The 27931-nt window shown below is 51.1% G+C and overlaps 1 protein-coding gene and 1 long non-coding RNA gene across 6 annotated transcripts in view; one reads left to right on the plus strand and one right to left on the minus strand.

Annotated features, from left to right (window-relative positions):
- The window catches only part of LOC116147375 (uncharacterized), a 48254-nt gene extending 27610 nt beyond the window's left edge, over positions 1-20644 (plus strand). Inside the window, exon 4 of one of the 2 annotated variants that reach the window (XR_010376617.1) lies at positions 20190-20644. This is a non-coding gene — a long non-coding RNA (uncharacterized LOC116147375). Of the gene's footprint in view, positions 1-14134; positions 14608-20189 lie in introns of those variants that run through there. The other variant, XR_004130898.2, reaches the window with a different exon arrangement.
- Positions 1334-27543, minus strand: HNF4A (hepatocyte nuclear factor 4 alpha). 4 transcript variants are annotated; one of them, XM_010977730.3, is made up of 10 exons: positions 27264-27543; positions 23193-23367; positions 22005-22099; positions 16963-17069; positions 16116-16271; positions 12644-12731; positions 11614-11769; positions 9001-9237; positions 5678-5830; positions 1334-4621 (listed from the first exon to the last, which is right to left on the minus strand). In XM_010977730.3, the coding sequence occupies exons 1-10, from the start codon at positions 27376-27378 to the stop codon at positions 4479-4481; spliced, it is 1425 nt and encodes a 474-aa protein (XP_010976032.1). In that variant the 5' UTR covers positions 27379-27543; the 3' UTR covers positions 1334-4478. The 4 variants fall into 4 exon arrangements, with proteins under 4 accessions (XP_010976032.1, XP_064331728.1, XP_031289626.2 ...); XM_064475658.1 differs by having other exon boundaries at positions 8971-9237; positions 27264-27519; XM_031433766.2 differs by having other exon boundaries at positions 5708-5830; positions 8971-9237; positions 27264-27518.
- Between the last annotated feature and the right edge of the window lie 388 nt (positions 27544-27931).

Raw genomic sequence — 27931 nt, forward strand, 5'->3', positions numbered from 1 at the left:
CAAAAGAGGAAGTAGGGCGAGCCCACCAGTTTGGGATGATAGGTCATTCACACTGCATGGAACTTCCTTTGGAACCTCACACAACCTGTCACCCAGAGTCCCTCCCACTTCTCCTTCCTGTTTATTGAGCAGTGGGGCTCCCAATAGGTTAAAGGGATAAAAACATCTAGTATCACGGCTAGGGAAGCAACCTTTGTAGGGCAGGGGAGGAGAATTCCCAATTCTCAGTGAGACCACATGGGTTGGTAGAAGAAGCATGGGTTCAAGTCCCAGCTCATCTGCTCACTAGCTTTGTGCCTTGAACAAGTTCCTTCACCTCTCTGAACCTCAGTCAATTTCATCATGTCTAAAATGGGGATAATGGGATTTGCTCTTTGTCATCCAAGCTGATATTGTTTTGCAACTAAGATGGAAAGCACACTTGCGCCTCTGGCCACCCACGCGGAGATTTGAGATTAACTGGGGCAAAGAGCTGATGAGGTGGAGGAGCCAAGGCCAGAGGAATTTATGGCAGCCCCAGGTTTATGGTTTTGATATGGATTTATTAAGCACACTCGAGGACTGCAATAGCCTCCTGGGGCCCCCACCCCCACGTCCACACCGACCGCGGCATGCACAAGGCCTCCGTTGTGACATTATGGAAAACTTCCTGGTGCTTGTGAGTGGAGGGAAGGCGCAGGGGTTGGTGGGAGGGACCTGGGGATCAGGCAGACAGCAAATGGGGGCTTTTGAGGCTGGAGAATTTAATGGTGAGCTTCTCACTAGAAAGGGGCTGGGTGAAGACTCCAAACTCACGGGTCACCGCCCACCCACTGCCCAGCGGTGGGCACGTTGCGCTCCTCAGATACACGGCAGCTCTCCTAGCTTCTACCATCTCGTTCAGTCCAATCCCGACAACACGCCCGGAGGGCAGGATCATTTCAGTTTTACAGATGAGGCTCAGAGAGGTGGAGTGACCTGAAGGGTCAACAAGATGTGCAACTCCCAGGCCAGAACTGTTGTCCCCTCCCTTTGGGAAGCAGAAGGGGCCACTCTGCTTATCTTTTCCGTCACCTCCTCTCTTATCCCTCCCCTTACTCTCTCTACGTACCAAGTAATTGGAATCAAGAGGCCAGACTTCGATTCCCACCTCTTAAGGAAAATCGCTTCCCCTGAGCTTCAGTTTCCTCATTTGTAAAGTGGGAGGTAATAATGTCTACCCTGCTTACCTTGATGTGAAGATTAACAAGTACTAACAGATATGAAAGCATTTTGCATACCGTAAAGAACTAACCGGCTATTCTCATTCTTATTTCTAACACCTGAAAGGAGGAAAAGACACCCATCCAAGGACTTAGAAAACATATGCGCCATTTATTTTGTTTTATAAACTTTTGTTAAAACACACAAGAGTAAGAAATGGTTTTTGCTTCTTTGCCCTCTTGGGCGGCAGTGACGGGGGCTAAGGGGCCCACACAGGACCTGATGGCATTCACACCCATGGGAAGATGCTGAGCAGCCTGGTGGGACACAGACCACTTCCAGGATTGCTTGGTGTGAATTTCAAAATTCATCACAATCAGGGCGGATCACAGAGTGATTTGGCGAAAGTATTTGGCTTCGTCATCACAAGAAATCGAGGAGCGTCCATTTCCGATGCTCTGCTCCCCTTTGTCCACTCCTGGGAAAGCCATATGGATTCTGGAAGCTACTGAGAGCTGCCTAGAGAAGGGGTTGTCCCAGTGGAGGAATTATAAGGTCTGTGCATGCCCTCCCAACTCTTTTAGTTTGTCAGATTTTATGTTTCAGGACCACAACTCAGGTAGTTAAAAAAAAAAAAAAAAGATTTTCCAATGCAGTGTTGTGTCCTCAGTTTAGAACCAGACAAGTAAATACTCTTTGTTTTGTGTTTCCTGCATTGCAATAAAATTACTTAGGTGGAATGGATTTCTCCTCCAGGGCGATTGACTTGGGGCCGAGGACTGACCTGGCCCAGAAGCTTGCTACCGTTAGTCACTGCTACCCCACCCACCCTATGGGAAATTTTTATCTCAGCTTTGCTCCCATGACAGACAGAGGCCTGGGCAATAAGGGGAGCAGGGAGAGGGGTGGAGGGAGGAGCAAAGAGTGGGAATGACAATGACCAGAATGATTCCAGCTTCCCTACCTTGCCCCAGACCAGTCGGAGCACCCAGGCTGGGATTTCTGGGGAAGCACCTCAGGAGTGAGAGGTGGCTGAGGGAGGCTGGAGCACTCTGAGCAGACTTCTCCTGGGACTGGGGACTTGGCTTGATGGAGTGGGAGAAACCAATCCTGACAGCACTGGAGATGTAGGGATTGTTCTTAGACATATGCCAACACCTTTCATGCCTCTTTCGCAAAAAGGAATAATCACTAATGATGGAATTTGGAGGCATTGGGGTGCTACCCCCATCCACTCAGAAGGGTCAGCCCTGAGTGGGTGGTAGGCAGCCAGTCTAACTGTTCACTGCTACCTAAGCACATCTCCGGTCCAGGACTCATCTCTTTAATTCCCACTGGCCACTGGCGTTTTCTAGAATTTACCTAAAGTGTCCAAAATTCTGCATGGATGAGGTTCAGGCTGTTCCCTCCTGGGGTTTAATGGTTCCAGAATGTACCCTGAGTGACGCTCCCAGAGCAGGTCTCAAACCCAGGCCTTCTTATGTCTTCCCTACCCCAACCCAAACCATCCTACCTCCAGAATGCCAGGTCACATTTGTCCATCTCCCAATGGACCACTGAATGCCCCTTCCCCAGACTTGGGGAGTAAAGAGAGAAGAGGGGTCCAGGAGTCATGAATTCTCCTTGTTTAACAGCAAACAGGATTCTGGACCCTAACTGGACTTTAGTGCAGCCTCAGGCAATCTTAGTCCTGGGTGTGGGCAGGGCTCCTGGGAAGAATGAGTCTTTGGCTTCTGAGGCTGGTGAAGGGGGCAGGAAGTCCCTCAACTCAATCACAGTGAGGACAGAAGGGCCTCTTCAGAGAAGACGTTCAGCCACCGAGGTTAAGAGCTCCTGATTCAGGCAGACCTGGAATCAAGTCCTGACTTGGTCACTTGCTAGCTGTGTGAGTTCCAGAAAAAGCACTTAACCTCTTGCATCTCAATTTCATCTCCAGTAAGGTCTCTGGGTAATAGGAACGATGACAGGACATCTCCTTAAGCATGTCAAGTGCCTTAAGACAGTGCCAGGAATGAGGAAAAGCTTGAGACAGGCCCCCTGGGATAATTCCTCCTTGGTATCACCCTGACCTGAGATTCACGCATCTGTCTTCTCCATCCCCAGCTTCATCTCTCTCACCTAGATGACATCATCAGGCACCACCTGATCTCCCCACTCCCTCCCAAACTTTCAACCTCTATAGGGCTGCTGTCTTCAGTTTCTGAAAGCTCAGCTCACTGCACATCCCTTCCCAGCTACTCACAGCCAAAGGACCCAAGTCACATTGCCTCAGTCTGGCATTCCAGGCCCCGAGGCTGTCCAGCATGCCCATTTTGATACAGACAGCCCCATCTTTCATTGCCTCCCTCCATGCCCTCCTTCTGACCTCCAGGCCTTGCCCAGGATGTTTGCTCTCCCTTGGAACATCCTACCTCACGTGCTCCAGCAGCCGGCAGCCAGCCCTTCCTTAAAGGCCTGCTGCATAGTCTGCCCCTTTTTGGATGCTCTCTCTGACCACTCAGCCCTCCCTCCAGGTCCCGGTTGCACCTGTCCACCCTGGATTGTTCTCCCATGGTTGGCAGCCTGTAGGGAGCATCACTCTGACTCGGGGGATCCACCCAAGTCCCTGAAGAAGGGAAGAGCCTTGGGTTAGAGGCCAAACAGCATCTTCCTTCTCAATAGTCTCCTACACTGCACGAAGCCCCAGTCAGTGCTTTTAAAGTGTTCCCGGGATGACTGGGGGAGTGGCTAGCGAGTCTTCCTCAGCCTTTGGAGAGGTGGCTTTGGAGAAGTTAGGATGGCTGAGGCAGGTGACAGTGGCAAGTAGAGAAGAGCACTGGTGGTTGGGGCAGCAGAACAGGGATGGATGGCTAAGGTGCCACCCTCTGACCCAGTTTAGATGGGCTCTGTGTCTGACACTATGGCAGGACTAGGGGTGAAGGACCAGTCTGAGTGGGGAAGGAGCCATGTTTAAGCAAAGTCCTGTGTTGTCTCCAGGCAGCAGTCCTTTGGGTGTGAAGAAGTTGGGGTGAAGGATGAGGGGAAGGCGGTGGCTTTGGCAAGAGAACAGTTGTCCAAGGCAGCAGAGGATTTTCCAGCTAGGGTCTCCCCGAGTCACAGCCCTGTCATCCAGAGCAGGTGGAGAAAGGTGGCCATGGGACATGACCCACAGCCCAAGTTCCAGCGCCCTCACCCTTTCCGTTACTGCTCTGGGACTGGCCCTGTTGTCACAGCTCTCTTTACGGTGACCAAATGGCCATCAGGGGCTCTCTGAGGGGGCTGGGGGGCCAGCAGAGCCCCTGCCCCCCAGTGACTTGCTAGATGACTTCCTGCTTGGTGATGGCCGGCTGTGGGATTGCGGAGGGGGGCTTGACGATTGTGGCGATGGCCCCTGGCAGGAGCTTGTAGGGCTCAGACCCCGAGCCACCTGGCGGCGAGGGCTGTGGAGTCTCAGGGGTGGCTGGAGGGATAGAGAGACAGAAGGGGGCTGCTCAGAATTCCAGCCCTCTAGGGAGTAAACGAAGAGCCCTGGAAAAGTTCTTCCCCCTCTCCGAGACTTTGTTTCCCCTTCTATAGAATGAGAGAATTAGACTGGACAATCTCTGAGGTCTCCTACAGTTCAAACCTTCTGAGTCCCAGATCACAAAGTCTAAGTTATATGAAGTCTGGAAGGCTGTGGCTGGGCCATGGTCTGTGGTCAGAAACTTTTGTCCAAGTCCTTACAAACCCCATCTCCTCCACCACTTGATATGGAGACGTGGGCTGCTTCTCCTAAACCAGGGCCCAAGTATGACTCTCCCCAAGGATATGGGACAAGTGACAGGAACAGCCTTTCTTAGAGGAAAGGAGCAGCAGTAGATGAGACCCAAGCGTCTGGCTAACTGGCTTGAAAAATACCATTTCTTTGATATTTAGGTAGATGAGTATCAGAAACTAATGGTTCCAACCCCACTACAAATTCAGAAAGTGATTTTGACTATGACCCACTTGGCCAACTTTATTCAATGGCCAACTTTCCCAAAGAACAGTCTCAATGAAATGCAACCTCATTTTAGTGGACCACCTTATCCCAATGATAATCTTACTCTTTGAAGAACTTTGCCCAGTGACAAACTCACTCTTGTGAGATTTCACCTCAGAGGACAGTCTAGCCCAGTGGAGGTCCTCACCCAATGAATAGTCTCACCCAGTTATTTAATGGGTAGCCTTGCCCAATTGGGCAGCCTTACTTCAGTGAACAGTTTACCTAGAGGACAGCATCAGCCTAGTGGAGTTCTCACCCCAGTGGACATCTTCACCCCATGGACAACCTCATCTAATGGACTGCCTCATCCCAAGGACAGCTTCCTTCAGTGAATATATAGCCTTAATAAATGGATAGTCTCACCCCTCTTTCCTGAGCCCAGAGCACAGAGAACTGTTTTATCCCATGCCTCATCTTCTATATCCAACCTTCTCCAGATTTCCCCCTTAGGCCCCAAATCACCCCTTCCTGGGTAGAGCCCAAGTTGCCCACCTGCCTGCCCCCTGGGTCGGGGCCACTCACACATCTGTCCGTTGCTGAGGTGAGCAGGCATCGTGTTGGCAACAATGACGTTGGTGCCCATGTGTTCCTGCATCAGATGAGGGTGCAGAGGGTGATGGGCATGAGGTGCATCACTGGAGGACCCTGCAGGTAGATGAGGTACTCAGTGGGGATGGAGAGTCTGGGATAAGGATCATAGGCCTTGAGGCCCCATCTTCCTCAGATGTGGCCAATCAACCTGCCCACCCAATATTAACAGTGCCTATTGGGTTCCTATTTCTGGATTAGTAAACTGGGGCTTCCACTCCTGTCCATTGGCTTCATGAAGGTATTGAGAGGACCAACAAACCAAGAGAACAAAGGTGATTTGAAAGAAACAAGGAGCTTGTAAAGAAGCTGTGAGATCATTTAAATATTGCAACAAGTAGTGTATTGATTGCATGTTAATATAATGGATTTAATCAGTGGCTCTCAAAGCTCCTTGGTTTGTAAGTCCTTCAATCATTTGGTCCCAATTCACCATTTAGCCTCATCCCCCCACCTTTAGCCCAAATGACCTGCTTACAGCATCTGTGTGTCCCCTGTACTTTCCTAGCTCTATGCTTTTGCTCATACGTTTCTTCCACTAAAGAGACCTTCTCCACCCCACCGCCCACCTGCAGTGTCCACAAGTTCAAATTCCAGCTCATGTATCTCCTCCCTTGGGAAGTCTCTCCTGATTCTCCCCACTCCAGTGGGAAAGTAAACCTCTCCTTCCTTGGAATTCCCATAGTTATTTATCTGTAACCCATCCTTGGGGAACAACCATTTCTTCTCTCTGTGAGCATTACAATTACAGATATATTTTTCTTCTCTTTGAGTTCCTAGCAAAGTATCTGGAACACAGTAACTGCTTTAAAAATTGTGTCAGAGAATGATAATACCATATATATGGGGTATGGCTTGGTAATAGGCTATGGTCACTAACATGACAATGATGGAATTTTAGGGCTTGCAATGGGCCTCTAAAGTATACATGTTACAATGACAGCTATCATTATTGAATACCTATTATGCGCTGGCTGATGTTTTCATGGCACTTTTCATGTTTGACATAATTTAATCCTCACAACAATCCTGTAAGTTGGGTACCGTTATTAACCCATTCTACAGATGAGATTACTGGGCCCTGAAAGATGAATTGTCTTACTCAAGTTTATCTGGTAATAGAGTGCAAGCTCCTTCCTGATCCTGATCTCAATGACACCTGATTCACTATGATCCTATATAGTCACAGGGTCAAAATGAGAAATGAAATGAGTCACCATATGACAGGGGTTCTCAGTTGGGTGTGATTTGGGCCTCTCAGGGCACACCTGACAACATCTGACTGTTTGTCACCACTGGAGGAGTGCTATTGGCATCTCATGGGTAGAGACCAGATATGTGGCTAAACAAGGTACACAACAGCCCCCATAGGAAAGAATTCTCCAGTCCCAAATAGCCACTGAGGCTGAGAAAGCTTGCCCTCGGCTGTACCATCACCAGGAACTGCATCACCTCCACAGTCTTAAGTTCAAGCATCCTCACTTGGATCCTGCCTCCTATCCTCCCACCTCACTTCCTCCAGTACCATCTCTGCAAAAGTTCTCCAACCCTACTAAGGCTGTCAGTTCACTGATAGAACTTTTCACTATCTATCACCTATCTTTATTTCTCCTTTAGTACAGCCAAGATCCCATGGCCTATCATTATAGTCATTCCCTTGCAACCATCCTCAGCTCTCTCCTAGCTCCCCTTCTTAGCAAAACATTTTCAAAGGGTTGCCTACTCTTGCTGCCTCTACTCAATTTCCAACTCGCTCACTGCATAACACCCCCATTCTGGTTTCCCTTTCCACGGTCTTCTGACACTGCTCTCAGCACAATCACCAAGAGCCTCCATGCTGCCAGTCCAGTGGACACCACCTTCCCCCTCCTGTAGAATTTAACACCATTATATGCTCTGTGCTCTTTAAAACACCCTTTTCTCTTGGATTCTGGGACTTCCCTGGCTTTTCTTCTATCCCCCGGCTGGTCTTCCTCCGTCTCCTTCTGTGGAACCTAATTTCTAGAACACCACAAAGCTGCCTTTCATCCTAAGCTTTGGACTTACTTGAGCAACAGACTCTGGCATCCAGCTGTCTCCTTGATAACTCAGCTGGGATATCTAACAGTCATCACAAGCTTAAATCAGGTCTAAAATGATCTCTTGGTTCAACCTTCACCGCCACCACCACCATCCCCAGCCTCAAACTCTTTTTTCTCGAACTTCTCCATCTCATTAAGTTACTCCATCACCGTTCCTGTTCCTCAAAACAAAAATGTAGATTTTGTCCTTGACTCTTCCCCTCACTGCCTACATCTGATCAATCAGCTAATCCTGTGGGTTCTTCCTCCAAATAGATGTTCAAGTTTATCTATGCCAATAAGTTTACAGTCAGGCCTTAGTCCAAGCCTCCTTGTCCTTCCCCTCGTTGGAGATAGTGACATTTCTCAGGGGCCTCCTGTCTCCACTTTGCCCTCCTGAAATTCACTTTCTACCCAACAATCAGGATACTTTGTTTAAAATGTTCATCTGATTTTCACTCTTTTTTACAGTAGTTGCAGTGAGGATAAAATGCAAATTTCTGACCAGAGCATCCAAGGCTAAGTTTGTAACTCGGTTTCTGCCCGGTCTCCATCTTCATCTCATACGACTCCCCCATTTCACAACCTTATCTCTCTCAAACACACAAACTTCTCCTGCTTCAGGGCCTTTTGCACTAGTTACTCCTGCTTAGAATGTTTCTCTCTTGGCTTTTAATTGTTCTCTTTCCTCCCATCGATCAGGTCCGTAGTATAAGAGACTTCAGAGATGTCTCCCTGAGCCAACCTAGCTAAAGAAGCCACTTTTCAGTCATACTCTATCATATTACCTGGTTATTTCAAAATCTGTAGTTGCCCTCTTTATTATATATTTGAGTCTCATCTGTTCCCATGAGGGTTTATACACCCTGGCACGTGCACACACGCTCAGACATGACCTCCAGGAGGACAGAGATCTTGTTCTCTGCTGAACCTCCAGCACTTAGAACAGTGACGGGAATGTGCTAGATTCTCAGTGCCCTAATAAACAGCCTATTGGCCCCATTTTCTTGATGAGAACAGGCAGGTAAAGGGATCTGCCCAAAGCTACGGCGTGGGGAAGTGATGGAGCTAAGCGGTGAACCCAGGTCAGAGTGAGGCCCGCCCACCCCCGCCCGCCCCCCGACCACCCCCGCTCACCTCTCAGCCCCTCCTGGGCCCGACACTGACCTCCCAGCAGCATCTCCTGTAGCAGGTTGTCGATCTTGGCCATGCCAAAGAGCTTGATGAACTGGATCTGCTCGATCATCTGCCAGGTGATGCTCTGAAGGGTGGGCAGCAGCAGCAGCAGCTCGCCAAAGCGGCCGCGGGAGTCGTACTGGCGGTCATTGATGTAGTCCTCCAGGCTCACCTGCACCTGGGAACGCAGCCTCTTGATCTTGCCCGGGTCACTCAGCCCCTTGGCATCTGCAACGGGAGGGATTGTGTCAGGGAGGGCAGCAGGGCCCAGCTGGAGCTCCTAGGGAGGTAGGACCCACATGTCCCCTGACTCCTTGGGCCCTGACAGGGGGATCCAGTGGCCCAGGTCACACAGGGAGTCCTCAGCAGTGCTGGGATGAGGATTCAGTGTCCTCAAAAAGCAGAGTGTACTAGCACAAGTCATAGCTTCCTGGACACAGGCAGAAGGTTTCTGTCACATTTCTTAAGATGCAGAACTAAAAGAGGGGAATGGGGGATGAAGGACAAGACTTCAGTAACACCCAACAGGGTACCTTGCAACCTTCCCACTTTACAGATGGGGAAACTGAGGCACAGAGCAAGGAAAGGACTCGGCCCAGATCACAAGGCTGCTTGTTGGCAGATCCATGATGTGGAACTGGGGCCCCTGACGCCCAGTTAAAGTCCCAGCATCCAGACCTCAGCACACGCTGCTTCCGCTGCCTTAGAATAGTTTCCTCCATCCCTATTCCCTTGTCTGTGTCGTCCTCGGGTCTCAGCCTAGTTTACACTTCCTCCAGGAAGCCTTCTCCATTCCACCCTCCCAAGTCTGCACTCTGAATTTGCCCATTATGTCCCCAAATTTCTGTGGCTCTTCCATCACTACTGACCACAGGGGATGTAACTGTCTCTTCCACCAGACTGTGAGCTTTGTGTAGGCAGCTGTAAATCTCTTTTGTCCTTTTTAACCCACCACCTAGAACCACGTGTAGTCAATATTTATTGAATAGTTAACTAGATGAGTAGAAAACTAGATGAAGGGGTGGGTGCTTGGATGGAAGGATGAGTGAATGAAAAAAAATCAATGGATAAATTCTAGCTCCTTAACCTAGAGGGTTATTCAAGTAGTCATCTAATAGTCCTCAACCTTCATGGAGGTAATACATTTATTTCCTTTTTTATGGATAAAACAAGTAGCAGAAAGAGAATTTCACATTTCCAGTCCAGGGCTCTCTCTCCTGGGCCACGTTTGTGCATTCTTTCATTCAGTCAATAAACATTGATTGAGCACCACCTACATGCCCAGCCCTGCCTGAAGTCACCTGTCCCTCCAAGCCAGCATCAGTAATCCTGCGCATTTTCCTGAGCAGTTACTACCCATCCAGCCCCATGCCGAGCACCCAGGCTCCCAAGGAAATTGAGACTAGAAATCTTACCCCCTCAAGAATCAGGGAATAACATGTAGTGGGTAAGAATATGGGCTGGAGAGCTAGATAGTCTGAAGTTCAAATCCAAGCTCTGCCATTTCCTGGTTGTGTGATCTTGGGCAAGTTAATCAATCTCCCTGTGCCTCAGTTTTCTTTTCTGCAAAATGGAGATAATAACAATTCCTGCCTCACTGATACCATGTTGCAAGTAACAAGTGAGATGATTCACAGGAAGCGTCTAGAACGGTGCCTTAGTGAGGGCGCCAAAAACACTATTCATTTCTCCTCATCACTATTATTACTGGAGGCGATCTCCAGGCAAGGAGGGCCTGGCACTAAGGACATTGCCTGGCACACAGTAGGTCCTCGCTAACATGGAAGGAGGGAAGAACTCAAGCAAGCCTTTGGAGCCCAGGCATCTGGACATTGTGCGATGAAATCAGGCTTTGCACAAAGACACAGCTACAACGACATTGTGTGAGATGCAGGTGGGAAGTCAGTAGATGGAATGCGGAGACTGGGGATGCGTGATCTTTTTGTCCTGCTAAGGAACGTAGGAGATACTGCCTACAGTTGCGAGGACAACAAAGAAAAGCATAAGCACGTGACATTATAAAGGCAATCAGTAGAGACACTAAAATAGCAAGAAAAATGTATTAGGAGGATGGGGGAGAAATGATGGGAATGGTGATAGAGAAAAGTACGATCCTCAACTATCATAGGAGGAAAAATATGTTCTAAAATGGCTAAATCGAGAAATAGAAGGATGAGCACTTTATTTAGCACTAGAGAGGTAACTGCCAGAAGAAACAGTAAAAAGGATTGGAAGTGGTTCCCCCTGGGGAGTAGGCTTTGGACGGGAAAAGTGGTGTGGGGAGGACTACTTCCATTGTAAGTATGTATAGATATTATTTTGATTAAAAAACTTCCAAGAAAAAGAAAAGAAGTATGATAGGAGGTAGGAGAAGAAAGCAGGGAGGAAGAGAAAGAAAAAAACCAAGCCCCCAGGGTCAGTGCGTCCCACTAAGTCATATCAGCCCTTTGAGCCTTAATTCTCCTCATCTGTTAAATGGAGCTAAGAAAAATGACCTCTCCTGTGCTAAGGAGATGAGGCTGTAAGCTCAGGGAACATACCCCAGTGGGAGAAGTCTGACAGAGGGTCTGGAGCAGCAGGGGAGGGTGGGGGTGCGGGGTGTACCTGGGTCGAAGAAGATGATGGCTTTGAGGCAGGCGTACTCGTTGTCATCGATCTGCAGCTCCTGAAAGGGCAGTACCAGCTCGTCGAGGATGCGCACGGACACCCGGCTCATCTCTGCCAGCTCCGGGCAGTGCCGGGGGACGATGTAGTCATTGCCTGGGTGGGTCAGGAAGAAGAGGGGATGGGGAAGAGGCTTCAGTGCACCCCTCTCCCCTAGCCTTGGCCAGGCTCCGCCCTCTGCAGTTATATTGCAGCTGATGCCCCTGAGAGGGGGGCCCTGTGGGGATTGCCACGCCCACTTTCCAGATGAAGAAGCTGAGGCCCACGTTAAAGGAATGAGTTGCTTGAAGTCATTGGACTGGGCCTGGAGCCTGACTTCCTACGACCCCTTTCACATCACCCAAGTTCCATTCTCCAACGTGACAACAGACCCACAAGACTGATGACATTCAAGGGCCACTTGGGAGGCATAAAAGCATCAAGGAGAAGAGTTGAGATTCTGGAACTAACTGCCTGGGTTGAATCCTGCTTCTACCACTGACTAGCCAGATAAATTTGGATAAATTACTTTCTGTGCCTCTATTTTTTCATCTATGAAATAGGGATAGATCATAGAGCTCACTTCATAGGGTTGTCGTATTAAAGGAGTTAGTATTTGTAAAGTACTCAGACTAGGGCCTGTGATGTGCCCTATACAAGCATTTAAAATAATAAACAAACACGCTGTGAAGGTGTAGGTGACACAGGCTGGGGTTTGTGCCATTCCCGACTGCCTCTTGCTCCTACTCCAGCAAGCATGCCAGAATACGCAGATTATTCCAGGGCTAACCCTGACTGTGTTCCAACTTTACTGCTGGGGAATTTAATTCCTCAAGTCCATGTTTCCTTGCATCCAAGGTGCAGGATCCAATTGAGAATACAGAAGACAGGGCCGTTCTTGATCTATCTGCCTTGCCTCTGCACACCACTGTGGAAATCTCCCATGGGCATGCCCTCTGCGGAGCCCCCGCTAGGCAGGCAGCATCCTCACCTAGAAGCAGAACGTCCTTGAACATCATGGAGCGCTTGGTGGCTCCGAGCAGTAGGTGCTCACCGGCGTGGGCTCTGAGCAGGGCCACCTGGAAGAGAGAAGGCATGGTGTCTGGTGTCCGCAGCCCTGGGTAGGCATCTGCACCCCTGGGGAGGCTTGCCAACTCAGTGACCCTGAGCAAGTCAGCTGAACACTCTCCTTGCCTTTACCTGCCGGAACTCTAAAATGGGCATCAGAAAACTGCTACTTTCCTCTCATAACTGATTAAAAACGGGGACCTGGAAAAGATTGAACAGAAATCTGAATGGGGAAAGAACATGTGCTCAGAGCTGAGAGACCAGGTGCTGACTGTGTCCTTGAACTGCTGTGTCTGGGGCAAACTGCTGCTCCCCTCTGGGCCCCCTTCGTATGCCTGGTAAAACTGTAACAACACTCTGGGTGGTGTTTTTTGTTTTTTGTTTTTCCAGCAGAGACTTAAAGGCTTTGATCAGACTCTGAAGAGTTCTAAAAAGTTCTAAAACTGTGGGTCCTGAATCCCTACCCTTGGACCAGCTATGAAAGAGTATGAAGAACGTTTTACAAAAACATAGATTATTAGGCCCTATGACCAGAGATTCTGATTCTGTATGTCTGGGCTGGGCCCAAGGATCTGTAGTTAACAGGCTCCTTGGTTGAATCTGATGTGCAGTTGTGTTTGGGAAACCATTGCTCCGGAAGAACTCCGGGGCATCTACCCACTTGATGTTGGAAGAGTCTAGATTCTGAGAAAGAGTTATAAGAATCTGGACGTGAATGTTGGTTCCTGAGGCAAAGGTGTGAGCACTGGTCCTTGGCAGGGGATCAGCCTGACTGGCCCTGTCCCTCAGACAGGACGAGGCAGACTTGCAGGCTGAAGTCTGATGTGGGAGCCCAGCCAGTGCACAGGAGGAGATTGCCTGCCTTTTCAGAACCATCTGCTTCAGTGCTTGCATGAGGACCAGAGGATGGGGCTGGTTAAAACAGTAGCAGGCTGGTAGCCTCAAGGATCTGATCTGCAAGGTTGGGTAGGAAGTTTGGAAGTTCTTTTTAGCAGGGCTAGACTAGGAGGCAAAAATGCTCTTATTCATTAATTCATTGGATTGCTCATTCTTTCAATCATCAAATGTTGAGTGCCTACTAAATGCCAGACAGTTGTTTGGGGGCACAATAGTGAAAGAAAAGGAAAGGGGGAGGAGGAGAAAGAAAGAAATAGAGAGAGATGGAGGAAGCAGGATAGATGGATTGAGGGAGGGAGAGAGGGTAAAAGGAATGAAGGTGAGGGTCGTGTGATAAAGAGCAGTGGGTCAAGAGCAACTACATCAGATGCGGGGGCCAGAGAAGGCCTCTCTAAGGAGGTGACAGTGTTTTAAGGCATGGAAGACACCAGGCACATAGTAAGCATTCGGTAATGATTTGTTTGAATGAAGAAGGAATAGGTGAATGGATGAGCCAGCTACTTAACTTCCTCTCCAGATCGAGCCCCTCCCGCAGATGTGCCCTTACCTCATCTATTTCCCCATGGCTAAGCCTGGTGAGGATGACAGGAAAAGAGGAGAAATGGCAAACAGCTTTGGTGGCGAGAGCTCCCTTTCCATGACCTGGACAACGGGAGGCCAAAGGATGCTGATTATCGAGCACTTCCGATATGCCAGGCACTCGTCACTCACCCCAGGTGCCTCTCCAATCAAGAGGTACGAGATCTGAATTCAAACCCTCAGCTCTGTGGCTGTCTCGCTCTGTGCCCTTGGGCAAATCCCTCTTTCTCTCCAAGTCTCAGTCCCCTTACCCAGTGCTATCCAGCCTTGTAGGTTTCAATGGGTTGATGTCCAAAACAAATCAAGAAGCAAACAAATGTAGAAGGTGGTTCCTGGGACAATGTGGACAGATTTGGGGAGTCCTTTGGAGAACAAAGTCCCCCCAGTTCTCCCAGATGTGCCTCACTCATCTTGGACAAGGTGAGCTCCTACCGTGAATGAGGAGCTAGAAACCCTCCTGGCTCTGGGTCTAGCCCCTTAACATGGTGGCTGTTCTGGGGGTGGGCAGGCAGGGGGTGGTGATGTTAATGATTGTCCTGTGTTACTGGCCACCCATCACTGCTCTCTGAGAATGCTCTGAGCCCCAGCCAGGGAGGTTTGGGTGGGAAATCGAGGTTAACAATTGCTCAGCTTGGGGGTATCTTGTTGCCCTGCTGAGCCCCTGGGAAGGAACAGAAGGGATTAAACATTAATATGGACTCTCCAGCAGAGGGGACCAGGGCCAGAATACGAGGAGCAGGGGAGAAGGCAGAGGCAGCTCAGCCAAGATCCCTGCCTTGTCATCCCTCCCAAAGCGGAGAGGAAGCCCTGTGAGAGGGTGCCTGGTCTAGCCCCATGTATGAGGGTGAGGACCAGCCAAATCAGTATTTTCATAGGATAATAATACATGCTCCGGGAGAGCCTGGGCATCGCAGGAGGCAGAGAAGCCCTGGGTTCCACAAAGTTTAACAGCTGCCTTGCCTGCAGGACTTCTCGAAACTGTAATCGACTGACATGCTTTGCCAGTCTTTTGTGCAAGTGTGCAAAACAGAGAAGCAAATGCACCAGGAGCAGGAGTCTGGAACACTGTCCATCGGTACCCCCAAGCTTCCCTGAGATTGAGAAGGTGACCCAGACGGGAAAATGTCTGCCGAGCCTCGGGGTGCCCTGGACAGGAGCTACCATTTGCAGTATCTCAGAAACTCAACTGTCCTCAGACCTCACCCCTCAGCCCCCTTTTTCCCTTGGGCCATTTTTGGTATGCCAAAGAATGTACTTTGGGAAATAAAATGCTGAGTTAACCCATCTTGGTGGGATAAAAGGAAGAAACTGGTTTTCAGGGAGGCCTGCTGTGGCCCAGGACTGTAGAGGCGCTCCATTACATGATTTACGTTTTTCAAATGGTGCTGTCTTCAATCCTGCCAACAACTTTCTGAAGTGGACATTACAGTTCCCTCTTTACAGATAAGAAAACAGAATTTGTCCAAGATCACACAGAAAACCTACCTTAGAGCCAGAGCTCAAGCCCAAATCTCCTGATCCCTGGCCCTGAGCCCCTGTCAACATCCCTCCGAGGAGAGCCGCCTGGTGCAGTGGTGCAGTGGTGCAGTGGCTGCTGACCCGGACTTTGGAACTTGCCTGCCTGTTTTAACACCAGCTGTGTTGGATTCTAGCTGTGTGACCTTGAAAAAGTTATTTAACCTCTCTGGGCCCCAGTTTCCTCATCTAAGAGATGGTCATAATAATTGTATTATACCCTAGGGTTTTTGGAAGGATTAAATGAGTTACTATTTGTAAAACAATTCAAACAGCTCCGGGCGCATATGAACAGTATGTGTTTGTTAAATACAATCAAACCAGTCCAAAGCTACACCTCAGGTGGGCCAGCAGGACCCATCTGCCCAGGGCCCGCACTGCCCGCGGTCCGTGTCCACCCTTACCTGGTCATCCAAGGGGAGGTCACAGAAGGCTGGGATGTACTTGGCCCACTCGACGAGCACCAGCAGCTGCTCTTTCATAGACTCACACACATCTGCAATGCTGGCAATCTTCTTCGCCCGAATGTCTCCATTGATGCCAGAGACAGGGGATGTGATCTGGCGGAGACGAAGGAAAATGCTGGGAATGGCTGGCCCTCCATATAGTCTGTCCACTGCACGGAGCCCCTGCCCAGGTACTTTCCTTGTCTGGAAAAGGGGAGCCGGACTGTGGGTTCCTTCTCAGTGCTGAAGGAAGCTCAGAGGAGAATGGACAGAAGGGAGGATGCCAAGGAGGCAGTTATGAGGGAGGACGGCTCTCTCTGGGCCTTTCCCTGCTGGCTGTCTCCTGCCTCCTCCTCCACCAGCTCCTTAGAACCCCAAGGAACCCCTCAGCCCTAGAGATGAAGCAGGGCAAAAATCCTCATCCTCATCAGATAGGTGAAGAAACTACTGCCCAGAGAGGTGCTGTGACTTGCCCAAGGTCACACCACAAGGGGCTGGCTGAGCCCCAGTTTGCTACTTTGCCCACTTGTCTCCCACTCTTCCCTCAAGGCTAAGCTGACCTCAGGCCCTCAGTGAGAGTAAAGACTGCTTGGCCCGAAGAATGTAGGTCCCAGAGGGCCCCCAGAGGGCCAGACCTGGGTTTGAGTTCTGTCTTTGTTGACTAAACTGGCTGTGTGACCCTGGACTCAGTTTCCCTTCTGTGATATCGAGTGCCCTTGTTGTCCACTGGCTGGGGAGGACAGGAATAGAGTTGAGACACCTCTTGGGGTGGGGATCCATAGGTGGATGGAGGGTCCCCCGGTACCTGCTGGGACAGGACCTCGGCCTGTAGGAGCGCATTGATGGAGGGCAGGCTGCTATCCTCGTAACTCGATCTGCGAGTGCTGATCCGGTCCCGTTCATTCTGGACGGCTATGAGGAGGCAGAGAGAGATGAGGAGGGATGGCTGCAGGAGTGATCCAGCCACCACTGGAGGCAGGCAAGGTAGAAATGACTTGGCAGAGGGTTTAAGGTGGGCTTTGAGCGGTGAAGAGGAGGTCTGTCTAGATGACAGGCTTTCAAGCTCTGTTTTAGGAAAGGGTCTCCTTCTTTCCAATGAAAGTTTGTAAAACCAGCAAAATGATACTCTGGGTGACTTAGAGATGGCCCAGAGATTCCAGAACCATCAGGGAGTGCATGTGCCCAGAGACAGCACAGGAAAGCTCTGGTTCCCTCCCACCCCACCACTGGAGCCTCTCCCAGAAACTCAGAGATCCAGGGCCTCTGTCCACCAGGGCCCCACACCAGGTCAGTTCTGGCCTAAGACGGTCCTTCTATTGCCCTGTCCCTTGGAGTCTGGGAGGCCTCACAGTGGAATGAAGCTTTGCTGAACCTGAAAGGAGGGAGGATGGGGCGGCAGGAGTCCTGGGTTCCTGTTCAGAACTCACCACTCACTCTCTGTGCTGGCAGGGATCCCGTTCTCTCTCCGGGCCTCGGTTTCCTCATCTGTAAGCTTTTCCCTCCCAAACCTGCTCTTGATCTTTCCCATCTCAGGAACAGACAGGTTTATCCTTCCTGCCAGCCTAGGAGTCTCACTATAGGTCTCTTTCTCTCACCTCCCCCTTCAGTTCACCCTCCAAATGCCATCAGTAATCCTTACAGAAACCATCTGCGGCTCCCACTCTGGGCTGGGCCCTGGAGAAGTTCAGACCCTTCTCACTGATCGCTTTGCTTCTGGCCTTGCCCCTGCAATCTGTGCACCTCCCGGAAGACCAAGGGGTCCGCTAAAACCGAACTCGGGTCATATCCCTCCTCTGCTCAAAACCAGGGCCTTGCCGTCTCACACGGAGTAAAGCCACAGCCCCTCACGATGATCCTTCCTCTCTCATCTCGCCTTTACTCTCTCTGCCCATCAAACCTGCCTCCCCGCTGTTCCTGGGACTCACGCAGCCACTCTCGGGGCCTTCACCACGGCTGTGCCCACTGCCTGGAGTTCCTCCCCCACTGCCCCCACCCCCGGCTAAGCTGCTGCTGCTTCCTTTACTCAGGTCTCTGCACAAATGTAACCTTCTCAGCGACACCCTCTCTGACCACCCTGTCTGATGTGGCATCCCTCCCATAGGCTCTGCCCTTTCTGCTGCTTCATTTTTCTTCTTACTACTTATTCTCTGTTTTTCCTTCCCTCTCTGTCTCTCCTAAGAGAAGGAAAGCTCCAGAAAGGCAGAACATCATCCCTCTTGTCCTCTGCTGCAGCCCCAGCAACTAGAACAGAGCCCGGCACACAGTAGGTGCTCAGCAAATATCTGTTGAGTGGTTGAAGGAAGCTGCTGGATGAGACGAGCTCTGATTCTTCGATGCATCCTTTTTCTCAAAGGAATGTTGACATTCCCGCTGTTCAACTCTCTTTCAATTTCACACGTTGTTGAAATCAGAGAATGAAAGTCAAATCATCCAGAGGGAGCCCAGGAGTTAGTGGGATGTAATAGGTCCCAAGGTAAGAAACCTCCTCTCCCCAGACCCACCACCCTGGATGGGGCCAGCTTCCGGCACCGCTCCCCTGCCTGAGTCCCACCCGGCCCACGGCACCCCTCCCACGGCTGCCAGCCCACACCCACCGGGGCGCCAAGTGGTGGCGGGCCTAAGAAAAGGGCTGCTGTCAGCAGCTGGGGATTGGGCTCCTCAAGGTTAGGCCAGCGTTATCAGTGCCCGGCGCGAGCTCAGTCACGGAATGATGTTTTCCAAATGTTTGCTCAGTATTAGCAGGTCGGGGACCTAATGTAACTTCTATTGAATATTAACCGGCTTAGGCAGAGGCAGAGAGGAAGATGAGCCTGTCTTCTGAGAGGACCCCTGAGTGGGGTCCTGTGGAGGGGGGCTTGGCCGGGGTTCCCGGGAAGGGCCCATCAGATGGTCCCTGGCCCACCACCGAATTGCACCTCCTGCATCCCTGGCCCTGCTTCCTGGGCTGGTTTTCCGATGCAGGAGCTGGACATTTGTCCTGGGTCAACCAGCAAAGGCCCAGCTAGGTGTTAGTTTATAGGAAAGAATTAGTGACCTGCTGTTGGGCCCACTGACCCCAACCAAGTTTATCCCCAGAGTCCCCCTTCAGGGAACCCACTTCTGACCACTGTGGAATGTCCTTGGGCCATACTCACAAGACTTTGAGATTCAGAGCCCTTCCCTGTAGTCAAGAGGAAGCTTCAGGAATCTGGACGAGAAGATACCACCCAAGGCCATCCTTTCTAGTTTTAATCCAGGGACCTTGGTGTCTGCTCAGCTCTGGGGAGTCTGAGCTCTAGCCCTGATCTCTGCTAAAGCAGTCACATCACTTCTCTGGTCTCAATTTCCCTATCTGTACAATGGGGAGCAGGTAGATTTAATGACCTTGTATACACCTAACTGGTCTATAAATGCTATGTTTGCGGCCCATGACTTCCTGTCCTCAAGGACAATGTTAAAGTTTTAATCCCTAGATCTTCCTAATAAAGCCATTGAGGAAGGGAAATAAAAACTTGTCCCAACTCTCCTGATCACTGGGGCTTCCACTGAGAATCTCTCTTGACTTTGGGGATTTACCACCAGGCTGAGGAGGGGTATTGGGACTGTAAGACTTAGGTAGGGCTAATGATGCCCTTACTTCCCAGAGCTTGACCACAGCGGCAATGGAACACTTTGCTACCCTGGCCTGTTCTCAAAGCAACCAAGCAACTGCGTGTGTCATGATCTCCTGGTTAACCCAAGCATGGAAATTAGCACCAGCCTTTACTAGCCCACACTCACTTGCCATCGGCCAGTACTCCTCTCCTCCTGGCATCATGCCACTTTCTCTGAGACAAGAGGTAATCAGCTATTTTCAAGGCTAAGCTAAGGCAGAATGGCTCTCCCTCCCTTTCCAAGAGCCGGGATCCAGGCCTGCTGCCTCTGTGGCAGGTCCCTGGGAGGACCAGGGAACAAACACGCAAGTCCTGGTGGGCGTTGCGTACTTGATCAGTGAGTGCACAGCCAGACTCACAGAGCTCGAAGGGCTCATTACCCACTCCCGCCATTTTATAGACATGAATACTGGAGCCCAGGTGGGGCAGAAACTTCCCCAAAGTGGCAAGCATGAATATGGCTCTGAACGTTTAACAAGAGACATCTATGAAGACCAACTAGATGCAGGACCTACAGCCTAGGAAAGTAGCCATCTGCTCAGGTAAGCTGCCAACCTTTCTCCCACTTGCCTGTCACAAGGCCTGGAATTTTAACCCGAGAGATTCATCCTCTCAAACCTAAAATCTTAGGCTGTCGGGCTATTAGAATCAGTGACTGTTAGAACCCTAGACTGTCCGGCCCTTAGGACTGTAGCTCTCAGTCTTTTTCTTGCCTCCAGCTGTTCATACATGAACCATATCCCCATTCATAACATTTCTCTTCCCACAAAGTCATTCTCAGCTTCAGTGTGAGAGTGGCTCAACCCCAATGAAAACTGGGTAGGGGAGAGAAACGGGGCATTTGTCCTTTGAAAAAGCCGCCCCCCAATTTGAGGACCACTGAGGTCTGGATGTGAGAATCGTGGTGTTACAGCAGGAGGGGGCCTAGGAGACCACCTACTCCATCAGGACTACAGGCCCAGGTTTCCCAACGGGGCTCGTGAATGAACTCAAAGGGCCCTGGAGGGATGAGACCCAGAAGATATTTCCCAGGGAGGTGAGGGCAGAGAAAACAGGGGCTCAGGGGCAGAGTTGGGGAGGGGAGGCTGCCAAAGCCAAGTTCCCCTCCTTCCCAGTCAGCCTGGGGAAGGCTGGGTCCCAGGATCCTGCTGTGGGGTGGGGTGGGGTGTGTGTGTTTGTACAGAACTAGACCAAGGGTCTTGGCTGGTGTGCCACAGCTGCAGGCCGGAAGTGAAGGTCTGGAGGCTGGTCCCAGGGCTGGGAAAGTGAGTTGAGCAGAGAAGGAGACAAAGAGATTTGAAAATGAACTGTAGTTACTCAGAGAAGCAGTTAAAAGATGTTTGCCTTCTCAGCTTGGGCTAAAAAACTTTTAAACGTTCCTGGGGTCTGCAGGGCACCACAGATAGCATTGAGGTATTGTCCGAACAGCAATGAATTCGAGTCCAAAGCTCTGGGTTCAGACCTCGGAGCTTACTTTGATCAGATGTGGGAGCTTGGGAAAGTTGCTGAACCATTCTGGGCCTCAGTTCCCTCACCCATGAGTCGGAGGATGATAATATGACCAGCCACACAGGGCTGTCATGAGAATGAAAGGAACTGTCAAGTGTACAGAAGCCCAGCCAGGTGACTGGCATCTGCTGGTGGCAGGAGGCCTGGAGAGCCCTGAATAAATGTTGTGTTCCCACCCTCCTCACCCCAGGACGGGTCTGGGGCCTTGTTCCCACTCCAAGTACATGAGAACTCTGGATCATCTGATACCCAAGATTGAACACAAAGTAACTGAGGCCCTTCCTATCCCTGAAACAGGAAGCTCAGGAAGAGAACCCTCCCCCCCAGCCTCATTCACATTTGCTGAGTCTGAGTGGTGGGTCCGTGGATATTTGTAATGTCAGTCTTTACCCTTTCCTTAATGTTGGCCATAGCATATTAAGAAAAAATACCCAACTTGGCTGCGTGGTGGTGGTGCAGGCTGGGGTGGTGGGGCTGGGAACCTGAGTAGCTGAAAGGGGGAGCTTATCTCTTGGAATCTTTCTCAAGACCAAGCCCAGCCCCTCCCTATGGGCAGATTTTCAGGCCCTCCCTCCTCTCAGCCATTAGCCAGTCACCCTGGGGCCTATCACCAAGTCATAAAGTTGTAGCCTCCCTTATAAATGACTGACGAGAGCTTGTGGGCACGGGTGGGGCAGTGGGGTGGGAGGGGGAGGGCCAGGCTCACCTTCCTTCTTCATGCCAGCCCGGAAGCATTTCTTGAGCCTGCAGTAGCGGCACTGGTTCCTCTTGTCTTTGTCCACCACGCACTGTCGGCTAAATCTGGGGAGGACTTTGGATGGTTGGATGGAGAAGGGACAGCCCTCCCCTTCCCAGGACTGAACGAGAATCCTGGCCATCTGGTTGACCCCCAGCCTCCTCGCTCAAACCCTTCATCCCAGGTGTTCTCCTGCTAATGAACCAGGAGCTGGAAAGGTCCGGTGGACTCTGTAAGAGCCCAACCCTGTCCCACTAATCACGAGGAAACTGAGGCTCAGAGAGGTGGCACGTGTCCTCAGATCACTCAGCCGCGGGTACAGGGCACTGCTATTTCCACCACATCCTGTAAAAGCCTAGAGCATTTGCAGAGTGGGCTCCTGGTTATGGATCAGCACCAATACTTGATCCATGTAAGTCACTTTCTGGAGTGGGATATGGAGTAGGGGCAGGACCCACAGTGATTATGGGTGGGAGCCTGAGTGTCAACCTGGGCTCTGCCGTTGATTCAAGCTGGGTGACCTTGGGCAAATTCCTAGCCCTCTCTAAGCCGCAGCTTCCTCATCTATAAAATGAGAATAATAATAGTAATCACCGTGGAGAGGTGTTGACAGGTGAAAATGAGACAGTTTCGAATGGGGCTGGGCACTGTGTCTGTTCAAAGTCAGTGCTTGTAACTGACAGCTGCTATTACTGTATTATTGTTGTTACCCAGAATGGGAGATACTTCTGAAGGAGGGATCTCCAAGGCCTTGAGAGAGGTGGAAAGGCCCGGGGCCAGTCCCCTATTTGCCCCAGAAAAAGCACCAGGTCAGGGGATGGACCTCACCCTTGATCCTAAGCCTCTGGGATCCCCATTTGCTAAATGGGAAACATACCAATGAGCTTGTGGAACAGTTAATCGACACAAGGACTTAATACGGTGCCTGGCACATAATAAGTACTCAGAAAAGGGCAGCCAGTAGCTTCATGATCAATAAATGAGGTTTCTAGAATAGATGTTCCCATCTGGATTTTCAAGGCCTAAGAAACAAACCAAAGGAGGCTTGAAGGCCCTGAGGGGCAGATCCCCCTGGACCTCGGCAGAGAGCAGACAGACCCGTGGGGACTTTAGCCCAAGTGGGCCTATTTCCCAGCTGGAGAAATCAAGGCCCCTCACCTGCAGGAGTACATGTGGTTCTTTCTCACACTCCTCCGGAAGAAGCCCTTGCAGCCATCACAGCTTGAGGCCCCATAGTGTTTGCCTGTGGCCCGGTCCCCACAGATGGCGCACAGGGCACTGACACCCAGGCTGTTGGGTGCGTTGAGGTTGGCACCTTCTGATGGGGATGTGTCTGTACCAGAAAAGAAAAGAGTGAGGATGCAGGAGGGGTCAAAAAGTCACCTCTTGGGGGCCATGCTCTCCCGCTGGTTTCGATTCAGAAACTGACATGAGCACTGTAGGGGCCTCCCCGGGTTTCAGCCTCAGCCACAGTGGTGCTGTTCCCACTCCCTCAGTGACCTTGGGCAAGTCTTTTGACATTTGGGAACCCCCATTTTGCATCTAGGACTTAGGGATGGTTGTGACACTGACTTCACAGAGTTGTTTATGAGGGTCTGCTCCTCCCCGTGGTGGAGACTGCTAGCCCCAGCTTTCTCTGGGCAGTAACGAAAACCTGGCTATCTCCTAGGATGCACCCAGCCCTTATAGACCCTGACTGGCTGGGCAGGGGAGGCTATGAACAAATATCCCCCCAGCACCTGCCCAGAACCAAGTCCTCGTCTTCATTTCTTGCTGAGTGACCAGGGTTGAGTGGGTCTCAGCTTGGCACCCAGGGGCCCTGCAAACTCTCCCAGGGAATAGGAAGACATACATCAAGGACAGTAGCTCATCTGCCTTCCTGGGAGGGTCATGGCATCAATCTAGGTGCCTCATAGCAAAAGCTGCTGCATCTGTATAAATGTGAGGAGAGGGAAAGAGGCAGGTGGCGGGGGTCCTGGGGTCTAGTGCTGCCACTAATTCACCTGTGATCTTGGGTGACTTCCTTTTCCTTGCTTCTGTTTCCCCTGGGCCTCAGTTTCCCTGACCGTAAAAGGGGGCAGTTTGACTGGTCCAGTTGTTTCCCTTTCTTTTTTTTTTTTTTTAACATTTCAGCAGCTGAACCATCTTTTTTGTAAGCAGATCTTCCATCAAGGATAGACCTCATAGAGAAGATGATAAACGTTAGGGACTGTCTCCCCAGAAAAATGTCTGCACACACACACACCACACAAAGTCGTGCACATACACGTATTTTCATGGAAACCCTGAATCCAACCTTGAATTCCTAGGGAACATCTGGCTAAGAACCAGAGAGGGGTATAGCATGTAGTTAAGAGCATGAACTCTAGCCCTTCTGCCAAGTTGAAACCCCAGCTTGCCCGCTGCTTAGTCACATGACCTTGGCTGCATTCGCTTACTTCTCTGTGCCTTCGTTTTCCTCACTTGTATAATGGAGAACATGATAAGCCCCTAGGGCTGTTATGAAGATTCAGTGAGTCAATCTATGTGAAGTACTTGGCACACAATAAGCACTATGTCAGCATTTGTGAAATAAAAACTTTTCTGCCGAAGAAAACTCTCAGAGCAGAGGACTTCCAGGCTCCACACACAAGCAGACCCTGCCACATCTCTGCCGTGGCCTGGCTGAACACCTCCTAGACTCCCGAGGATGCCCAGGAGCGCAGCCCCCTCCACTTGGTGAATTATTCCCGGAGATGGGGATAATTGTTAAGCTGCGTTGGTGCCCTTTCTCCCTCCGTCTTGCCTCCTCCAACCCCTGGGAGAGCTGCCCCCACAACTCAGGCAGAGGCTGGGAGAAGGGGCTCCCATATCCCAGGCAAGATTGGCTGGGTGCTGCCAAGTGTATCATCCTACCCCCGGGGTCAGCTCATGGCCCCCATTTCCCAGGTGAGAACATCAAGGCTCAGAGAATTTGGGACTTGCCCAGAGTCATCACATTGCTGTTAAGTAGAGGAGCCAGATTTATGGTCCAGGCATGCGGGCCGGTGCTGGACTCTTGCCAGTGCTGGACTTGTTGAGGTGACTTCTGGGGCCTCTGATAAATAAGGACTTCAGCTGCTTCTGAATCAGGGGTAGGAGGTGGATGGAGAGCTAGCCTTAGAGCCTTCGAGCCACTAGCCCAGCATGTATGCGAAAAATAACCCCAACTCTCAACTCACTTCAAACTCTAGTGGGGAACGTAGACCCTTATAGATGCTCAGAGTTCCTGAGATAACTCATGCGGACCCAGGACCAATTACCAGTGCAAAGCACTCAGTGCCTTGTCTTATTTAATCCTCTGGTTAGCCATGGGAGGCAGGTGCTATGATTTGTTCCCATTTCACAGATGAGAAAACTGAGGCTCAGAGAGGAAAATGGCTTGGCAAGTTCACACAGGTAGGTAGGATCTATGCCAGAATTTGAGCCCAGATCTTTCTGGCTCCAGTACTGGAGGCTGTCCTATCTTCAGGCTTGGCCTCTGTCTGCCCCATGAACACACAATTCCTGGGAGCTGGAGGCATGCACTCTGAAGGGGTGATGGGGCCAGGCTCAGGAAGCAGCCCAGGACTGGGCAGTGGCCAGGTGTGGGAGCACACACTGTCCTTCTGGGGTCACACACACCCCACCTAGTGCAGCAGCTCTTTGTTTACCATTTTCTGTATGTTTTCCCCTTGGTTCCCTCACATGATCCCCGGATACTCCTAAAAGCCAGCCAGCCAGCCAGCAGTCCTAGGGTGACGAAGCCCATTTTGTAGGTGATACGGAGGCAGGAGAGGGGAGGTGATGTACCCAGGATTACACAGTCTGTGAATGGCGGGGGCAGGTGAGAAGCTGGTAAGACTGACCATGCACAGTGCTGACACCTCTTTCTGGCTGAGCTGAGCTGACTCAGGTTCTACAGACCTTGGGCTGAAGCCACAGAGCTGTGGAAGGAAGGCAGGTGGGAGGCTGACTACAGCCAGTGGCACCCCCTCTCCACTGAGGCTGGCCTGCGATCAGTTAGGTCCTCCTCGCTTCCAGGCCTCCTCCCTTCCCCCACCTCCTTGCAGAAGAGAACCCACCCCCACTTCACATGCGCTCTCAGGGATGTGGGAACGAATGTATAAACCTGGGAAGGGACACACAGGCAACACAATCTGCCCTGAGACAAATGGATGTGTCGCTGATGTGAATTGCATTTGTCGAATGGCAGCCCTGCAGATCATGTCTGCACGATCACTTGTGCATCCGAGCGCACTGACCACCATCCCCACCGCCGGCTGGGGTGCACACATGTGCACAAGCAGGCACAAACAGGGGTGTGAGACAGAATGCCCAAATGGGACGTACATCCAGGAAGCACGGAGCACACAAACCAATCCATATCCACAGCAAACATGTGCAAATATCTACAGGCACACATATATACACTCATCGCCACTCTCGGACATCAGACAAACGCAGGCATCAACAAACACAGACCCAGTCAGTGAACAAATGCAAATAGCCGTAGACTCAGTACATGCGCACGCAGACAGGCAGACACAAACATGCAAATAGATTCCCGCAGGCACATGTTTGCCAACATACTCCACCATCCGGCCACAAGCCTACACGGAAAACATGCACGCACACCAAGAGAAGGTCACGAGCACACACCAGCACACACATGCGGCACACACATTGCTGATCAGCGTCTCATTTAGCAAAACCTCCTTGAGAACTCCATTTTCTCTAAGTGGGGCATTCACCCCAGGACAGCCCCAAAGACATCCTGACACACAGTTGTGCCTCCGTCCACAGTCTCCAGGGACAGGACATACCTTTCCATCTCTCTGGACCTAGGCCCAAGGGACTCAAAAAGGGGCTGTGTTGGGCCCAATTACTGGAGCCAGACGCCTAGAGGAAGTTCACCATCAAGTCTCCGCTCCCAGTGACACCCTGAGCAGGAACAGCTTTGGTAACAGGGACCACAAGGGCCCAGTAGAAATACCTGGGACCTACTTATGCAGAAGATTTGCTCTTGCAGCCCTTCACCCCCACCCAGAATGCCTCGGGTCACTGTACCTGGCACATCTGCTTCACCTGGCAATACCTGTGCTCTCCTATGGGACCAACCTGCTGTATCATTCTCCACCCCAGCCCAAAATTGAATGTCACAGACCCACTCCTGTACCTGGGCATACCTGTCCCCAACTGGAACACCTGGGCACACCTGCCCCTACCTACCATTGCCCATCGTCAACACCTGCACGTTCTCAAATTCCAGGGTGGTGTAGGCTGGGTCCAGCGCAGCACTGTAGTCGGCCATGTCCATGTCGACAAGGGTTTTGGAGAGGCGCATCCTCCCCCTCCACACCTCGGCCACCTGCCCTGCCCAGCCCAGGATGCCCACCCCGAAGGCTCTGGGCCGAGCCCCAGCCCCCGCCCTCCACCCTCCCACTGCCTCCTCCCAGGTGCCCTCTCTCCTTCCTGCGTTTCAAACCGTCCTCTGGGAGGATCTGCCGGGGAGTCTGGGCCTAGCCTCTGCTAAAGGGTGGAGGCTCTGCTGGGGAGGGGTGGGGGTTAATGGTTAATCAGCTCCCCAACTGGTGGACAGGCTGGGCGGGGCCGCAGGGATTTGTCTATTTGTTGGTTTCTGACTGACACCCGGGGTGTTATTACAACAGATGGGACCCTAACCCCCCAATATTCTGTTACCAATTCTTTAAGAGGGGCGCACTAACTCCCCAGCACTCATTTGACCCTGACTCAGCCACCCTCCAAGTCACTGTCACCCCAAGTCAGGCTTATGAACTAACATATACCCTCCGACACTGACAGCCCACCTCCAAGATGCCCTAATTCGATAACTTCCCAAATCACTGACTTCTACCCTCAATGCTCTTGCAGAGATA

Source organism: Camelus dromedarius, chromosome 18 (genome assembly GCF_036321535.1).
Source record: "Camelus dromedarius isolate mCamDro1 chromosome 18, mCamDro1.pat, whole genome shotgun sequence".
In the NCBI taxonomy this organism is placed as follows: Eukaryota; Metazoa; Chordata; class Mammalia; order Artiodactyla; family Camelidae; genus Camelus; species Camelus dromedarius.

Excerpts from the sequence above, each read along its gene's own strand:
- HNF4A (XM_064475658.1), bottom strand. The coding sequence starts at position 27,378 with ATGCGCCTCTCCAAAACCCTTGTCGACATGGACATGGCCGACTACAGT. Across the intron at positions 22,100-23,192 it reads AACCACATGTACTCCTGCAG|ATTTAGCCGACAGTGCGTGG; the intron begins GTGAGGGGCCTT and ends AGTCCTCCCCAG. Across the intron at positions 16,272-16,962 it reads CCGAGGTCCTGTCCCAGCAG|ATCACATCCCCTGTCTCTGG; the intron begins GTACCGGGGGAC and ends CGTCTCCGCCAG.